We start from the raw sequence: 18,267 nt of genomic DNA, 5'->3' as shown, positions 1-18,267 counted from the left end.
TTTTAGACACACACAGAGATGTCCCTTGTTCGCTTCCTAACCCGTGCCTTGGAATGAGTGGCATCAGTGTCTACACCTTGGGCTCTGCACCAAGGAGGACAATGCTCTAGAACTACAGGATAGTGTTCCAAGACTCTTGGATTCCTAGGCTTCTTTTCTATCCTCCTTCCATCTCATCACTTTAAGGCCTGTAACTAACCAAGCTCAGCCGGTGGGACCTGGGAGGGTGCGCCCCCTGCTGGCCATCGGTGTCTGGTCTGGGTTCCCAGCCCCGCCAAGAGGAACCTGGTGTTGCCACCGACTTCAAGGGTCCTTCCGCCTTGTTGGGGAGAAGCTGACGGGCTGGGCTCTCCAATGCGGCCCCCGCTAGAAGCAGGTTCCTCCTCTAGCAGGAACTGTCCATCCTGCTGGATGGAGCTGTCCATCCACCACCTCCTCTCCCTCCGCGAAATTGACTAGGATCCGAGGAGACATCGCTCAGGGTTCCAGGGTCCTGGCATCAGAGAGGAAAGACGGTGGGGGCGTGGGGGGGGGAGGGGGGAATAGCTTTTTAATTTTGGGGGGAGGGGGCTAGAATTTAATTTTCTCCTTTGTGGATCACCACCCTGGGTTAAAAAAAAAAAAAAAAGTAGTCAGGCTTCCCTTTCTTTCGGTGCCGTTGACCGCCTGCGAAGAACAGGATCCCCGCAATCCCGAAACCTCAGCAGCCCGAAGGCCTGGTTTCAGGCTCAGTCCTGCGAGCCAAAGGGTCTAAACCCCCATTAGGCGTGGGGCGGGCGGGGAAGGAGAGCGCAGTGTCCCAAAATATAACTCCACCAGCAACAGCAGCTACACACCGACTGCCGACTGGTCGGGTTGAGCACCCAGCGCACTGCCCTCCCTCCTGCCGGCCCGCACGCGCACTCTCCCCGCGGCTGCCCGCCCTCTTCTCACGCCCGGGACGCGCCTCCCTCCCTCCCGCAGCCCAGTCCCGCCGGCTCCACTCTCCGCAGCCGCCTGCTTCGGCCCGGCCGGGTCAGAGCTGAGCATGGAACCCGGTGAGCCCCGGGAGCCCCGCGAGCTCGGGCCGGGAGCAGAGACCGCCGCGGCCCCGCACTGGGAGGAAGCCAAGACTTTCTATGACAACCTCGCGCCCCAGAAGAAACCCAAATCGGTAAGACCAGGGCATGGGTATGGGGCAGGGCAGGGTGAGGGTCACTCTAGGAGGGGTCGCCAGCCCTTCGGGAGGGACCCGTGGTGCCCCTCCGAGAAGGGACGCAGTTCCTCATCACCAGCATATGCCAGGCCGTTGGCATAGGCTCCGTTTTATTTTGAGAGCTCTGGTCGGGTGTTTTTTTATCTCGGAACTCCGCTTCACGCCAGGATCCTCCTCCCCCATGCTGTCATCAGGGCTCAGCTCCGGGCCTCGGCCCAGCCAGGGGCACGGGGACAGCACTTGTTGGTGAAGCCGGTCAGTGGCAACTGCAGAAGCGCCGAGGCTCGGGTAACCGGACTCTGTAAACCCGGCTGCTTGCTGTGCGCTCCGGTTTCTGCCATCCTGCGTACAGGGCTCCGGCTCGGCTCGGGGTGCCAGGCTCCCTGGGTTTTAAAAGAAGGGAGCTGCACTGGAATCTGCGCTCTGAGCTTAGGGCTCTGCGTCCCTGGCTCTGGGGTCCCAGCGCTGGACTGTGCCCCATCTCCGGGCTCTGCTCCCCTCACAGGGTACCCCTCGCTGGGATCAGCGTTTCTGCTACCTAGGTGGTCGCCTCAGCCCTCCAGGACTCACACAGAGGAGGAGTCTCCTCTCCGCTTGGTTCCTGGGCCTTGCTCACTCCAACTTCCCTGATATCAGAGCTTGGAAAGGGGATGGAGGATGGAATCTAGCTCAGAGCATCCTCCAAAGAGCTACAAACTGACTTTAAAGCACCCTGCTGCTTCCCTCCAAAGACCCCTCCCATGAGGCCCACCTTGTCAACAGTCATTCCCTGCTGCACCTCCAGTCCTGCTCAGCAGTGCGGATTGAGAGAAGAATTAGGCTGAATCCCTGCCCCAGGAGCTCACAGAGACCCTAGATATGATGAATGCCCAGGTGAAATCCTTAGCAGTGGGAGCATAAGGGAGGCAGTGACCCCTGCCAACTCAGGAAGTCTTGTAGAGGTGGCTTGGTTTGAGCTGATCGTAAAGCCTGAGTAGGTGGACCTTCCCAGACAGGGAGACAGGTTGAGCAAAACACACATGGTTGATGTCTTTGAAACTGAGTGAGAAAATAAAATGCAGGATCTTTAGGAGAGCAGTTGGGAAGATGCCAGAGACCCACAGAGGGTCTTGAGTGCCACATTAAAAAGTCCAGATCTTATTCAGTGGGGTTAGAGGTCTTAAAATTAGGCTCCATGAAGACCCATGTTTCAGAGTGTCTGCTCACAGATGAAGTCAATTCATTTTCTTTCTTCCTCAAACTATGTTTTACAAAGGTAAAAATATGTGATAAAACTCAGCTCACTCAAACGTGTTGTTGGACATTTTAGCACCTTGGAGACTGCCAGTGTGTTACCTTATGCTACGGGTTGATTATCTCTTTTAGCAAACCTCAGAATAAAGCTTTTATGGTGATCTGTTTAACAGAAGAGTATCGTGAGATTGCTGACAACTGTGGTTGAGTTTTCTGAGGCTTGTAGTTTAAAATAGAACAAAACAAAAAAGCCTTTTTTTACCATTCGCAGCCACTTATTGGTATGAATCAGGACTTTCTCAATGCTGTGCAAAAACCAGCAAATTGAGACATAAACAAACTGACTAGATGATGAAGTTTAAATTCTCACTGGTCTCCTGTATTCATTGGTGGACATTAAATATAAATATACCATGAACATCTGAATACGTAATACATTTGAATTCATGTGTGTGAAAGTGAAAGTCACTCAGTCGTGTCCGACTCTTTGTGACCCCATGGACCATGAAATTCTCCAGGCCAGAATACTGGAGTGGGTAGCCTTTCTCTCCTCCAGAGGATCTTCCAAATCCAGGTCTCCCACATTGCGGGTGGATTCTTTACCAGCTGAGCCACCAGGGAAGCCCAAGAATACTGGAGTGGGTAGCCTACCCCTTCTCCAGGGGGTCTTCCTGACCCAGGAATTGAACTGGGGCCTCCTGCATTTCAAGCAGATTCTTTATCAACTGAGCTATCAGGGAAGCCCTATTGAATTCATAGTATGAATTTATACCAATAAAATATGGTACTACATGGTTTACATGTTGGGGCTCCCCCAAAAAAAGTTTATTTGCATCAAATGTCAACCTACTTTTTAAACAAGTATGAAGACGATTATGGAGCTACCACAGGACTTTTCAACAAGGGATTAACTTGATTCGTTTTCATTTTAGCAAGGTCGCTTTGCTAAAGTGAGGCTGTGTTTGTGGATGGCTTGGAGAGGGTGTGCCTGGTAACAGGCAGAGCAGTGAAGAGGCTGGCTCCTGCCTGGGGAGGAAGCTGGACTAATGTCACAGCCTGAGGGATGGAAAAAAGGGGCTGGAGACTAGGGTGGTGAGTGGGGCTCCCCAGTCCGTTTCCTCCGGGAGCTCAGGCCCAGTCGTCACATCTCAGTCAGTCCCTGGGCCTTGTTCTCTGGGAGGCAAGGAGACTGGCGGCTTCCGGGCCCCTACTCCTTCCTGTGGGAACCCCTCCCCCCACTGGCTATTTTGGGGGCTTTGGGCCTCCTGGGCCCCATGCTGGTCTGGCCTAGACTTATCCTCATCCCCCTGCTCCTGAGTGAGTTAACCCTGAAGGTCTATATGAGGCCCTCACCTCAAGAGGTCAGAGGACTTCCTCAGCCCAGACCTGTCTTGTTCCCCTCTCCTCCAGCAGTTCTGCCTCTAAGTCCTTTTAGAAACAGCAGTTTGTGGCCGTGTTCCTATCTTGGGCCCAGCAGGCAAAATCCCAGGGTCTCAATGAGAGCTCCTCGGGCAGACAGGTGGGGCCAGGTTGCCCTGCATGATGCCTCAATCCTTGTCCCTGAAGCAGGAGTAACCAGCCGGTCCCCCAACACCACTCCAGTGAAAGACAGAGAGAGCTGGAGGGACCTGGCTTCTTGGAGTCCAGAGCTCCTAAACTGAGACCTTGGTCTGGCGTAGAGGGTCTTTCTGATTCACGGTTCAGTCCAGTGTCTGGACTTCTTCCTGATTTCTGGAGGAACTGCCCCTAGGTGCACCTGATGGCATTTGACAGGGTGGCTTCCCTCTGCAGCGAGGTCCAAGGACATCTCTAGGTGCTTGGCTTCTCCCTAGCTCCGAGCATCCCCTTTCCCCTGTTCTTTCGGCTCTGCCTGGAGCCCGGACAGGCTGTTCCTCTCTCCTAGCTGGGATCTGAATTTCCCACAGCAGCTAAAGGCCCTCTAGGCCCTTAGACTCCTCCTCACTTGTACAGAGTCAGAGCAGGCTAAGCAGGAGAGCAGGGTACCATCCTGGGACTCTCCATTTTGGGGGTAAAGAGTCCTACCCTTAGAAACCTCCGTCTGAAGGCATAGTGCCCCTCACCAGTTCCCGCAGATCTGGAAAGGGAAGGCAGCGGGGTAGGGAAGCATCCGGGACGGTGGAGGTAGCAGGGGTTGGGGTCTTCCAGGAGTGATGGAGGAGGGGACTAGAGGGGGGTGGTGCTGGTGTGTGGACAGAGGCCAGAGGCTTAGGATCTTACCCTGGCTCTGCCGTGGCTTTGCTGGATGACCTCGAGTAATACTCTGCCCATCTCTGGGCCTCTTTCCCCATCTGTCAAAGAAGGAAGTGGAGACTCCTGGGACTGAGGCAGCTGGGATCTTTTTCTTGCAATGGCCAGAGGTGGGATGCGATGGGATCTGGGCAGGTCAGCCAGAGAAGACCCAGGACACAGCAGTCTGGCAGGGACTGTGGGACAGAAAGTGAGGAGCGAGACCTTGGCTGGCTGCCTGGGCTGGAGCGGCGGCTTGGGAACCTGCCTGAAGGGGCTGGGAGGGCAGCTGGCTCTCTGTCCTTGAAGGGGTGATGGGCCTGTCCCTGGGGCAGTAAGTCCAGGGGGGTGAGGCAAGCTCAGCTCCTGCCTTGAAGGCCAGCAGACCTCCTGGGTTTATGAGAGCAGGTCTCCCTACCTGCCCAACTGTACCCTTACTGTCCCAGGCCATCCCTCTATTACCCCTTTTCTTTAATTTTTACCTTCCTTCCTTGAAGGCTCACAGTGGCTAAGGGGGTTGGGAGGTACCCAGCCCAAGGACACACACAGACACTGGGGGTGGCTGGCAGCTGACAGAGTTCCTGGGCTGAGCCCCAGACGACGGTCACCTGTCGTGCCAGCACCTTAGACTCACCCTGCTGGCCCCACACACTGTCTTGACTGGGGTAAAAGTCAAATGCAAACTGAGGTCTGCCTCATGAGTCTGGGGACTCTGGTCTTCTGTTCCTACTTTGAGGTTCTACAGCTTCACTAGCCACTATGGCTACTTAAGTTTAAACTGATTAAAATTACATGCAATTAAAAATTCAGTTCCTCCTCCTCACTGGCTGCGTTTCAGCCACACGGACTGCGCTGGACATTTCCATTTTCACAGAGAGGCCTGTTGGACACTGTCCCTCTAAAGGAAGCACGGACCTCTGCCTTGGGGACAGATCATAAGCCCCCTGGGGGCGGGGTCACATCTGTATGGTCCCCTGCACAGTGCCTGTCACATAGTCATCACTCAGTGTTGTCAGCTGATTGGGAGCCAGGCTTGACTCCAGAGAGAAAATGGGATTGATAGCGTGGCTGCTAGGGCTGTTAGGAGCAGGCCACAGTGCAAGGTCCGTTTATGAGCCTTGCCCCCAACTGCGTCCCTGCTTCCTCATCTGTCAAATGGGAACCGTGGTCCCAGGATTGCTCAGGTCACAGAGATGTGGTGGGACTCTCTAGACAACTGTGAGTCCCTTGGGGACCTGCATTCTCATCCTCCCCAGGGATTATGCAGGGTCCAGCTGCTGCCTGTGGTGGCATTCACCTCTCCCTATTCCACTGGAGGTGCTGAAGGAATTCTGAGACCCTCAAGGGCCCCTGAAAGAAGGCCTTCTGGAATCTCGCACCTGCCTACTCTTCTGGGCTCTGCTGCACTCTGCCCCCCTGCACAGGGCTCTGCTCACCTTTGTGAAGGCACGGCGTGTGTTCACAGCTCCTCATGCCTTCCTCCACCCCACTCCTCCTTCCAGGCTCTGCTGAGACGCCACCTCTCCCATAGCAGCTTCCTCTGAACTTTGCTTTCACCTGGTTCTAGCATTCATTTCAGGCCCTTTTGCACCTCTGTTTACCCATCTTTCTCCCCCACCAGCTTCTGACTCTCAGGGCAGGAGCCGAGTCTCTACCAGGACCATCCTCAGGCAGAGCCCAGGTGCTTGGCACAAAGAAACAATAATAAATGTTTGTCAAGCCTGCATCAACTCAAACAGTATTCTCTGAGCACCTACTATATTTCAAGCAATTTGAACAGATAAGGGTACCGCAATGGAGTTTCTGGTTCATGTTAAATTTGTTATGGCAAATACTGTCTTTCATTAAAATAAATTGCTAAAAAGTTCAGAGACTATAAATATTTACTGAGCACCTACTATATGCTAAGCACAGTTTGGAGGACTAGAGATACAATAAATGAACACGATAACTCTGGTTCTGGCTCCCTCAGAACGTAAGCACGGTTCCTGTTTCTAGAACTCTGGCTAGAAATGGAAATAGTTAAATAAGCAATTGCGCTTCCCTGGTGGCTCAGTGGTAAAGAATCCACCTGCCAATGAGAGAGACTCCAGTTTGGTCCCTGGGGTCAGGAAGAGCCCCTCGAGTAGGAAATGGTAACCCACTCCAGTATTCTTGCCTGGGAAACCCCATGGACACAGGAGTCTTGTGGATTACAGTCCTTGGGGTCGCAAAAGAGTCAGACACGACCTAACAACTAAACAACAACAACAAATAAGCAATTATCTATATTAACATATATACATATATAGTTGTTATCAGGGGTTTATTGAAAATATTACAGCAGAGCAGAAAGATTCAGACGGCTCCACGTGGTGTTTTGAAATTCATCCCAACTGTGGGCTGAGTGACCGGCAGATTGGACAGACTACCAAAGTCCAAGAGATTCAGCATTTCCTTAGTGTCAAGCATCTACATCAATGAATTATACTAAAAGGAAAAAATTTACTAAATTTGCTAAAAAGGAAATCAGTAGGAAATGTTGCAAGCCCATTACTAGGGATAAGGGACAGTTTTGTAAAGATGACATGTAGTTTGAGACCTGAGGGTTGAGTAGAAGCTGGCTGGATGGGGAGTCAGGGAAAGAGCAAATCAGGCGGAGGAAACATCCAGTGTAAAAGTTCAGAGAAGAGGTTGGGGAAGATGTGCTCAGACATGAGAAAGGGCAGATAGAGCAAAGCAGGGTAATGAGAAGGTAAGAGAGGAGACAGAGGTAGGAGTCTGTCATGAAGGGCTTCCTACTCCATGCTCAAGTCTGCTGATCAGAGTGTGAGAAGAATTTGATGCCAGTGGGTGCCTGTGTGCTAAGTCACTTCACTTGTGTCTGACTCTTTGCGACTCTATGGACTGTAGCCCACCAGGCTCCTCTGTCCATGGGGTTCTCCAGGCAAGAATACTGGAGTGGGTTGCCATGCCCTCCTCCAGGGGATCTTCCCGACCCAGGGACTGAACCTGCGTCTCTTACATCTTCTGCATCGGCAGGCAGGTTCTTAACCACACAGAGGGCACTACTGAAGGGGCTGGGCATGATCAGACCTGAATTTGAGAAAAGTCCCCTGACAACAGTATGGACCACATATTGGAGGGAATAAGAGATGGTGATGGCCCATGGTAGGGAAGACAGGAAGAAGTGGATGGATTCTAGTAGAGTGGGTAGGTTTGGGTGACTGATTGAAGGGAGCAGAGGAAGAGGGAAGACTTGAGGTTGACTTCTGGGCTCTGGGCTGGGGGATGAGCGGTTGGTGGTGCGGAGCACTGAGACGAAGAAGAAGGGAGAGGGTGAGGTTGAGGGTGGACAGATTGCTGTCCTTGGGAACTCAGCCTTGGGCATGATGAGTTTGAGTGTTTGTTAGTCAACTGGGCAGTTAGAAATAACAGTCTGGAGCTCAGGAGAAAGATCTAGGCCGGAGACAGATTTTCTTCTGTAACTGTCATGCTTCTGGGCGCCCTTTCTTGCCTGGGGCATGTAGCTCCCGTTTTATAACGGGAACCTTCTGAAGACCATCTTCAGCATCGATCATGCTTTAGCTGCTTACACTGTACTCATTTTTCTGCCGTGTCAAGCTGGGCAGCTAGACCGCAAACTCCCCGAGGACATGTGCCTCCCACCAGATTGTCCTCCTCCTTGGGGAGCAGTCGTCTCCCCCCAGTCCCCAGCTGGGTCCTTCACTGAGGGGATCCTGATCTACGTCTGTCCCTGCCCAAGACTGGGCTCCTTAGGGCAGAGGCCGGGCCTGGGATCTCTCCCTGCCCCAGTTCCCAGAAAGGCTGGTACCTGAGACCTGCCTCAGGGAAGTCTGAGGGTCGACCCCTTCTCCTGCATCCCTGCAGCCCAAGCCCCAGAATGCTGTCACCATTGCTGTGTCCTCCCGAGCCCTGTTCCGCATGGACGAGGAGCAGCGGATCTACACAGAGCAGGGCGTGGAGGAATACGTGCGCTACCAGCTGGAACACGAGAACGAGCCCTTCAGTCCTGGACCAGCCTTCCCCTTCGTGAAGGTGAGGGGCAGTCCCACCACTGGCCATGCAAAGCCTTCATGGGCATTAGCTAAAAGCCCTCCCATGGGAGTTGGGGTTGGTAGATTACATTTAGGATGGATAAACAAGGTCCTACTATGTAACACAGGGAACTATATTCAATATCGTGTAATAACCCATAATAGAAAAAATATTAAAAAAGGAATGTATAAAAAAGTATATTCTGCTGCAAATCTTGTTATAATTTCAGACATAGTATTCATCCAAGGAACACTGTTGTTGTTATTTTAATCTTTATTGTTCGGCTACACCGGGTCTTAACTGTAGCATGCGAACACTTACTTGTCACATGTGGGATCTAGTTCCCTGACCAGGGATCAAATCTGGACCTCCCTGCATTGGGAGCCCAGAGTCTTAGCCAGTGGACCACCAGGGAAGTCCCCCAAAGAACACTGTCTTTTATTACAGATTAACTATTTAGAGAGGAACCTAATAATGTAACTGAAAAATACCTTGATCTAATACATTGAACTATTTTATATTTTGTATTTATGATTTATCTACCAAATTTGCTTTCATTTATTTAAAGAAATCTTAATTACTTCTTATTTTTAAAAAAACGCACTCCCATAGGGATTTGAGTAAAGGAAAAGGGTCCCCTCTGGGTAGTGCTACCCCATAGGAGCGTGACTTGGCAAGGGGATAGCCACTGTGGGAAGAAGAGTCCTCCCCATCCCCTGAACAAACACAGCCCCGCTCCAGGTAACCAGCTTAGTGCGTGGAACCTAAGCTGAATTTCGACGTCCACTCACCCTTTTAGTGAGGCGTCGAAATCTAATAATTTATATTATTGAGTGGGCAATAATCAACCCATACAAGGACAGAGATTAGGAGGTGATAGTGTCCATTGACCTGACCTCGAGCCCAGCCCCTGACTTCCCCTCCCCTCCCAGCACTGGATCCCAGCCCACCCCACATCCCCAACCCTGGCTACTAACACCAGGCATCAGTCCCTGGGGAGTCTGAGCCCTAGGACCCACTTTCCCATCCAGGCTCTGGAGGCTGTGAACAGGCGGCTGCGGGAGCTGTACCCTGAGAGCGAGGACCTCTTCGACATTGTCCTGGTGACCAACAACCACGCTCAAGTGGGCGTCCGTCTCATCAACAGCATCAACCACTATGGTGAGCAGACAGCTTTGGCCATGACATGCTCCCTAAAGGACCCCCAGGGTTGGCATCACAGCTCTGCAGGGTGCAGGTATGCCCGCTGGAGTCTTAAGCCCTGTGGGGTTCTGGTAAATAGGCTCTTTCAAAAGACAAAACAACCCCTCCCCTAACTCGGATCATAGTGTTGCCATTTTCAGGGTGTTAATACTCCCATCGTGGCTGATGTCAAGCTATCAATAACTGAACAATCTAACTGGCTCCAAAAGTCCCTGAATGTTTGACATTTGGCCCTTGTAAGCTGGTACGAGCCAGCTCCAGCACATCCTTGCACAGGCCCCACTCCCTTCGCGATCCAATTGGATATCTGCTGCCTCTGTGTCTCAGTTTCTCCTTGCAGTGGGGCTGACAGGTCTTACAGGGCTGCTGGGAGAGGCAGGTGCAGTCGTCAGAGTGAAGGGACTTTGTGTCTTAGTCCAAACTCTTGATTGAAAGTAATGGACCCTCTGGAGCCAGCCTTAGCTCAAGAGAATGATTCTTAGTAGGTTATTGGAGTGCCTCTTGGAACCACAGGGAAGGAAGTAAAATTGAGCCCAAAGGGCCTGAATCCAAGTACTGGTAATCTCTCCAGGGCTCTTTTTCTCTCTGGACCACAAAAGCCCTGATTTCTGCTTCTCTCAGCAAATCCATTCCTTTTTTTCCTTTGTTGTCTCTTTTTTCTCTTTCTCCAAACCATGTTTCTTGAATATGGCCCAAATTTACAAGTTTACAAGTCCTTGTTTTCAGCAATCAAGAGAACCAGTTGGCATTGTTTTAATCCTAATTTCAAACTGTTGGGAGCAGGGGTGATATTAAAAATATTTACCCACTTTGTGACACAAGCTCTGAGGAGTCAGGATGGACACCACCTGTGGTGCTGAGGCAGGGTCCTGAAAGACCCCTGCTGTGCCCTTCCATGGTGGACCGTCCTGTGTGAGGGGCTGGGGCAATGATGGGGTAACTCCGTGGGTTCAGAGCAGCAGCTGTTGACTGACAAGCAAAGTTTTACAGCCCACACAGATGTGGGTACCAGGTGACTATCAGCCCAGGTTGGAAGAGAATCTGACTGGCCCAGCTTGAAGCAGGTGCCTACCCCAATACAGTCAACTACGATCAGGAAGGATCGACCACAAGCCATATGGCTGGGGACCTGCCTTTGTAGCACTGTGGTTCCCTGACAAGGGGATGTTACTGTGAGCCAGGCAGCCCCTTCAGAGATGCGGTCATCCCCATTTCGTGGATGAAGGATAGGGGGAGCTCAAAGAGGGGGAACGCTGGCCTAAAATCACTGAGAATCACTCTGCTGCCCCACCACCACTCAGAACCATTGGCATCCATTGGACACGGAGGGACCACTCTGAGGTGCTGAGGGTTGACCCAGACATCACCTGGCTCCTCTCTCTACATCCTCCCCAGACCTGTTCATCGAGAGGTTCTGTATGACAGGCGGCAACAGCCCCATCTGCTACCTCAAGGCCTATCACACCAACCTCTACCTGTCGGCTGATGCAGAAAAAGTGCAGGAAGCCATTGACGAGGGTGAGTCAAGCTGGAGAAGGAGAGTGTGGGGGATCTGGCAAAGAGGAGTGTGGGGAGCCAGCGTCAGAGATGGGCAGCCTGGTCCTAAAGCTCTGAGCAGGTGCTAGGGGTTGCTATGGTAACTGGAAGGGCAGTACCTCCCTTAATTCCTATGGCCTGTCCTGTAAACCCTGAGAACAAGGTCCCATCTGTTTCACTCATTGCCCATCCAGTTCCCTCTCCCACCTCCTGCCCTACCATGTTAAGGGTGCTTTTACTTATCCACATCACCCAGCCGTCAGTTTCTGTGGGAACCCGCTTTGCAGCCCAGAAAGCTATTCCCTTCTAAAAAAATCCTCCAGATCAGCAGGAGTTCTGATTTCTGTGTGACCATGGGCAGCCTCTATCCCTCTCTGGGCCAGTGAGGAAGGAGATCAGCACTTTTCCAGCAGAGTGTAGAGCAAAGTGAGTCAGTTATACATATATTCATTCTTTTTTGACATTCTTTTCTCATATAGTTCTCACAGAATGTTGAATAGAGTTCCCTGTGCTATACCGTAGGTCCTTGTTGGCGCTCTGTCTTATATATAGTACTGTGAGTATGCTCAGCCCAAGCTTCTGATTTATCTCTGCCACCAATATTTCCCCTCTGGCAACCAAAAGTTTGCTTTGCAGCCAACAGTGTGTTCACTTACCTCTTCCTCTCTCATGCTGTCTCCTGCCTAGAAGCCTGGCCTCTCTCCCTGTTAAGGCCTACTCACCTGAGCTGCTTGGGGCTCCAAGAGGCTTTCTTAAGCCCAAAGCAGAACCCATTTTCCTAGACAGATGTCACACCCTCTGGTTGGGACCTTGGCACTGTCCTGCCTGAGTCCCTCTATATGTCTTTAAGTTAAGCCCAGGCTGGGGAGCAGGGCATAGTCAGGAGGGAGGCCCTGCTCAAGATCAGATGATTCTGGTTCAGGCTGGCTCTGGCACTGTTAAAGCTGAGAAGGAACCTGGCCTGATGTCCAGGGCCTGAGCTTGCTTATAGCATCCTCAGGCTTAGTGAAGGTGAGGTGAAGCTGGCATTTCTCACTCCTCCGAAAGCTCTGCCTCTGCCCAGGCCTACGGACCCTAGATCCCCAAAGAGCAGGGCTGACGTGGCCTTTGGAGAGGTAAAGAATTGAGGATGGGCTGAGCACACTGCCCAGGTCTCCAGCCTCCTGAAACTGCTCTCTGTCATCCAGTGAGCTCTAGTCTGGAGCTAGGGTTCGCAACAGGCATACTGGACCCCATGGAGAAGTCCAGAGTCTGTACACAGAGTCACATGTCATTAGTGCTGCCTCCCACGGCCACCCGCGTTACCCCAGGGAAACTTTAAAGACCAGGCAGCCCTAGGTAGGGCATGTAGGGGTGGTTTACCTGCTAAGTCGTGTCCTATTCTTGCAACCCCGTGGATTGTAGCCTGCCAGGCTCCTCTGTCCATGGGATTTCCCAAGCAAGAATATTGGCATGGGTTGCCATTTGCTTTTCCAAGGGGTCTTCCCAACCCAGGGATCAAACCAAGGTCTCCTGTGTTGCAGGCAGATTGTTTACCATCTGAGCCACCAGGGAGTAGGGCATACCTGGCTGCAGACTAGGGGATCTCCGCAGCGCCCCCACCCCAGACTGAAGCCTGGGATCCTTGGACAGAGCTGAAGCATCCTTAATTTTATCAGGGTCGAGAAGGTGAGGGACTTGCAGGAACCAATAGTAAGAGAGTAACTGAGGCCCAGCCAGGGTCAGGAGTCCTTCCTGTAGGTGTACATGAGGGGCCTGTGAGGAGCCCTAGGAAGGACAGTGGTGGCCCTGGGGGCCCTGCCTTCTACTCAGGACTGATGTTCAACTGTCCATACCAGTATGGGCTTGCTAAAGTATCGAAAGGCCCGATACTGATTGATAAAGATTAATAGCTCCTGCCCTGTTCCTTCCAAGTGCCCTCCCGTTCGCTGGGAGCCCCTCCCCACCAGACCTTCCCTCAAAGCAGCAACTAAAGGGGAAACCCTGGCTTAGGCTGGGGTCCTCAGAGCCCTACTCAGAGATAAAGCCACTGTCCATTCTTTTTTTTTCTTGGCCTCACTTCATGTAGCATGTGGGATCTTAGTTCCTCAACTGAGGATCAAACCTGCGTCCCTTACATTGGAAGCGCAGAGTCTTAACCACTGGACTGATAGGAAACTCCCTCCACCGTTCACTCTTACTGGCCTGTTTTGTAATATTCTGAATATTGTTCCTCCTTGGCTGGGCCCTGAGTCCTGGGTGAGGCAGATGGGGTAAGGATAGGGTGAGATAGCCCTCTCCTGGCCCCGCAGGCAGCTGAGGCAGGTGTCGGGGCGCCTATTACCTGGACGAGGGGGAACATTCTTGCCTCTTTCCATGCAGGAATCGCAGCGGCCACCATCTTCAGCCCCAGCAGGGACGTGGCCGTGTCCCAGAGTCAGCTGCGCGTGGCCTTCGACGGGGACGCTGTGCTTTTCTCAGACGAGTCAGAGCGCATTGTGAAGGCCCATGGGCTGGACAGGTTCTTTGAGCATGAGAAGGCCCACGAGAACAAGCCTTTGGCCCAGGTGCTCCACACACTCCTTGGAACCCCTGGGTGGAATAAGAAGCTCCCTAGAACCTGCCCTTGGCTGGAACCTCCAGCCCAGAGCCAAACCCCAGGCTCATCCCAGAATCCAGCCAGGGCCCCTCCCCAGGCCTCCAGCGTTCCTTTCTCTCACCTTGACCCCTGGCTCCTCTCAGTGAGCTTCTACCTCTTCTCTGAGCCCGTACCCCTTTCATGACATTCCTAACCCCTCTTTGAAGCCCCCGTTCTCTCTTGAAGCTGCTCTCTGAAGCCCATGCCTCTTTGCAGCTCATTTATGAGGTCCCCATCCCTTCCCTGGAGCCCCCATCCTCCTGCTAAATTCCCATCCCCTCTCTGAAGGCCTCTATCTTCTTCTGGATCTCCATCCCTTCTCTGAAGTCCCCATCCCTCTCTGAATGCCTCACCCTGTCTCTCTGAAGCTGCCCCTCCCTCTCTGAGATTCCCCCACCTCTCTGAGCAGGGTCCCGTCCTCTCAAGAAGCCCCCGATTCCCTCACTGGAGGAAAGGAAGAGCCTGACAAATGTCCCTCCTCGGGGCAGGTAGATCCAGCTGGTGTGGGGTCTGGGGCAGCCCATCTGCTCTGGGTCATACCACCCCTTCTCACTTTCTGTCTTCCATCCATTGGCCAGGGGCTCGGAGATCCTCACTCACCCTCAAACTACTCAGAGTCTCCCTGAGAGCAGAACACGACCTAGAGCTGATGGAAATCCCCTGGGGTTGGAACTACTGGGATTCTCCAGCCCATGGGGAGCTCCTGTCTATGCTTTTAACAAAAATCTGGGTGCTCAATTACACCAAAGTCCCTCTCTCCAGGAGCTCAGCTGGCTGTAGCTATGACCCCTGAGTATTCATTTCACTTCCTTGTTTGTTGGTTCCTTCCTAAATCCCTAGGAATCCAGAGCAGGACAGTTTGTTTGTTTGTTTGTTTTATACTAAGTGAGAGGCAGAGCCCCAGGAGACCTCTGCTTTCCCCAGGTCACCCAGCAAGTGAGGGGTCTCCAAGATTAGAAGCACACCTTTCCTGATCCTTTCCCTGACCCTATGAAACTGGAGCATGACCCTGTGAGCCACCCATGTGCCCCAGGAGCAGGGTCAATACTGGGCAGTGACACACTGGTCTGTCTGTCCCAGTAGTCTGCAACCAGAATCCATTCTGTTTGAAGGGTGCCCATGCCATAGTTACTAAATATTTTTAATCTCCTCCCTGCTGATGAGCACAAAAGCCACACTTACAGAGCTGTAGGACAGACACCCATATACCTGGTGGGCTGCTGTAGTAGCAGGGGCCCAGGTATGTTTTTTCAGTCACAGCAGTGTGGACACCTAGAATGCCATGGGTACCTACAACCCAACTGATGCACGCAGTGGCCCGAGCAGGCAGGGCGGAACTGAGAGATTAATAGGGATCCTGCAAAACACTCCAACCACAAACAGCAAGATCTTAGTGCTGTAGGGAGGAGCCCAGCTGGTGAGGGGGCAAGTGTTTGGGAGATGGGTAAGCTCACAGCGTTCCTTTGCCTTCTTGTAGGGCCCCTTAAAGGGCTTCCTGGAGGCACTGGGGAGACTGCAGAAGAAGTTCTACTCCAAGGGCCTGCGACTAGAGTGTCCGATTCGCACCTACTTGGTGACAGCGCGCAGTGCAGCCAGCTCGGGGGCCCGGGCTCTCAAGACCCTGCGCAGCTGGGGCCTAGAGACGGATGAGGCCCTGTTCCTTGCAGGAGCACCCAAGGGCCCCCTTCTGGAGAAGATCCGCCCGCATATTTTCTTTGACGACCAGATGTTCCATGTGGCTGGGGCTCAGGAGATGGGTACAGTGGCCGCCCATGTGCCTTATGGCGTGGCTCAGACATCCCGGCGGACCTCACCTACGAAGCAGGCCCCCCCTGCGCAGTAGCTGAGCCAGCAGCCTCGCTGACTCACAGGCATGGTTCCCTGTCATACACGTCACCTGATGGACCCTTCTGGTTCCTCACCTCTCTGCTCTTCTGCATGTCTGCCCTCATCCCTGGGAGTGAGGTACCTGCAGGAAACTGCAGACAGGGCCAGCATCTTCACCAGCCCTCCTTTTAGGCAAACACTGTGCCATGATCCTGGCTCAGAAAGTAAGACTGTACAGAGTAGCTGGGTTTCAGGGGGAAGTTGATGAGACTGAGGGTGGGAGAGTCAGAGCAGCCAGGATGCCTCAAGGGGGGCTTCTGAAACTAGCTCAGTGTAGTACAAAGAGATGGGATCTGGCTTCTAAGCTCTGTCTTGGCAAATTAAGTGTATGACTTTAAGTTCCGTTGCAAGGGACTCTAGGATGAGGTGACCTCCCCCCGAGGTGCGCTGGTGAACACTCCGTCCTTGCAGTAGCCCCTGCAGCCCCTTTGTCACCATTTCCTGGGGGAGAACGCTCACTGCTTGATGAGTCAGTTTCCCCATCTTCTAGGTGGTCTTCAAACTCTCCTTTAGCTGAAGAAGCTTGGTTTTTATGAGATTGCCCTCTTCGATGAAAGCATTGTGTACCAGGGCTGCTCTTGATATACATGGCACTTTTGTACAAGTTATAGAAGGACGAGGTCTTTGGAATGAATTATGAAAGGAGAACTGTTCCTGTGAACTGACCCAGACCACACTGGGGTTCACAGCTTGGTTAGCAGGATATAGGCTGGATTTCAGCCCCTGCTGGCTCCTGAGCCCAGAGGCCTTTGTCAAATGGGCAAGATATGCGCAATCAACCACAACCACTTCCCTACAGTTTTACACATTTGGGAACCACTGGACTAGATGGCCTGTCTGCTTCCTGCAATCCTGTTGAGTCATCAAGGGTCCACAGCCAGGCGCAAGAATTTGTGGAAGGAGTGAATTTAACCTGCATGCAAACTCTGCTGTGGCCAGCAGGGGGCACTGCCTGATCAGTGCTTCCTTTGCTTTTGTTTTCTAGCCAAATTTAATTTGTTCCTCCCTGCCAACTCTCTCATCTCAGTCTTTACTCCCTCCGTGATTGTATCCTGCTTTGCTGCCAAGCAGCCCTGTTGGTGGAGGAAGAAGCGGAGAACTAGTGTTCACCATTGTAAGCTCAAACTCAAGGGAGAAAGCTCAATGACTGAAGTGGGAGGTCATCCAGGATTAGCCCGAGGGAAGGCCTGCCTGGGGTGATGTAGAAAGTGTGAAGAGGTCTGGTTTGGGTTGTGACTGATTAGTGAGGAAGGAGCTGAAATGTGCACTAGCAAGCTTCTCCAGCGACGGGATTCTGAGTGGAGGTCGTGAGCTCCTTGGCTCTAAAGATGCTGTGCAAGAGACTCCAGGGTGAGATGACTGGTGAACGTGCAGGAGCCCCTGCAGCCCCTTTGTCACCAGGGGAGAACTCTCATTGCTTGATGAGTCAGCCTCTTCCTTTGCTGACAAGCCTGGCTCTCTCTGGAGAGAAGGTGGGAGCACCAATGATTAATCCCACAGGAAGATCCAAAGGGGTAAGCAGACATCAGTGGCGGGGACTGATTGTCTAGCTCCCCAGGGGAATTCCCAGCTGTGAGCAACCACTTTATGAGGCAAGCCAAAGGTGCTATTGGAGGTGTATGCAGGGGAGCTGGAATGCTTCTGGGGGCAGGGAAAGGAGTGAAGGGCAATGTGGAGCCTGTCCTTTGTCCTTTTGAGGACTCAGCCCAGGGTCCGAATGGCGCAGGTTCTGGGCAGTGTAGGGCATAGTAGCAGAGTCAGAAAAATAACCCAGGAGGGAGAACAAAGTGAGAAGACTGAGCTGGCTCTGGAAATGAGCAGCAGTTTGTGTGAGAAGAGTCCTGGGCTCGGCTGTCCCTCTCAGTGCTGGAGCAGCCAGGAGTCTGTGCGGAGGAAGGGTAAGGCTGTGCCGCGGATGGGGAGTGGAGGGGTGCTGAGGCAACTCTGCTGACGCTTTATCGGGGAATGGGCAAGTGATAAAGGTGTCCTTGCACGAGGTCATTCCCAGCCACAGTCAGGATCCTTCCAGGCCTCCGGTCAGAGGACCTGGTTGGGAGCTCTTTCCTCTGCCGAAGCTCAGCCCAGCCAGAGATATTGCGAGGCCTGAGGACGACCTCGAGGAGATGAAAAGGAAGTGAGGGAAGGAGCTCAGCCCCAGTCATCCTTGCTCTTGGCCAAACCACACCAAGGCCTTCTTCCTTGCTTTCCTCTGGGGTCAGAATCACCACTTGGATGAGCCTCCAGGGCTCTCAGAGCCAGCTGGTAGCCAAAAGAAGCCTGAGAGGCTGGGCACAACCGAGGCTCACTGCTT

At 52.8% G+C, this 18,267-nt stretch overlaps 1 protein-coding gene across 1 annotated transcript; it reads left to right on the top strand.

Moving 5' to 3' along the window:
* The first annotated feature begins 860 nt into the window (after positions 1-860).
* NT5C1A (5'-nucleotidase, cytosolic IA) lies at positions 861-16,969 on the top strand. Its single transcript, XM_069550619.1, has 6 exons — positions 861-1,153; positions 8,546-8,713; positions 9,745-9,874; positions 11,312-11,434; positions 13,814-13,998; positions 15,547-16,969. Exons 1-6 carry the CDS (start codon positions 1,028-1,030, stop codon positions 15,910-15,912), a joined length of 1,098 nt encoding a protein of 365 aa, XP_069406720.1. The 5' UTR covers positions 861-1,027; the 3' UTR covers positions 15,913-16,969.
* Positions 16,970-18,267: the final 1,298 nt, after the last annotated feature.

Source organism: Ovis canadensis, chromosome 1 (genome assembly GCF_042477335.2).
Source record: "Ovis canadensis isolate MfBH-ARS-UI-01 breed Bighorn chromosome 1, ARS-UI_OviCan_v2, whole genome shotgun sequence".
Taxonomy (NCBI): domain Eukaryota; kingdom Metazoa; phylum Chordata; class Mammalia; order Artiodactyla; family Bovidae; genus Ovis; species Ovis canadensis.
Note: the sequence above shows the minus strand (reverse complement) of the source record. Positions and strands in the feature narration are given on the sequence as shown.

Excerpts from the sequence above, each read along its gene's own strand:
- NT5C1A (XM_069550619.1), top strand. The coding sequence starts at position 1,028 with ATGGAACCCGGTGAGCCCCGGGAGCCCCGCGAGCTCGGGCCGGGAGCA. Across the intron at positions 1,154-8,545 it reads CCCAGAAGAAACCCAAATCG|CCCAAGCCCCAGAATGCTGT; the intron begins GTAAGACCAGGG and ends GCATCCCTGCAG. Across the intron at positions 13,999-15,546 it reads AGAACAAGCCTTTGGCCCAG|GGCCCCTTAAAGGGCTTCCT; the intron begins GTGCTCCACACA and ends GCCTTCTTGTAG.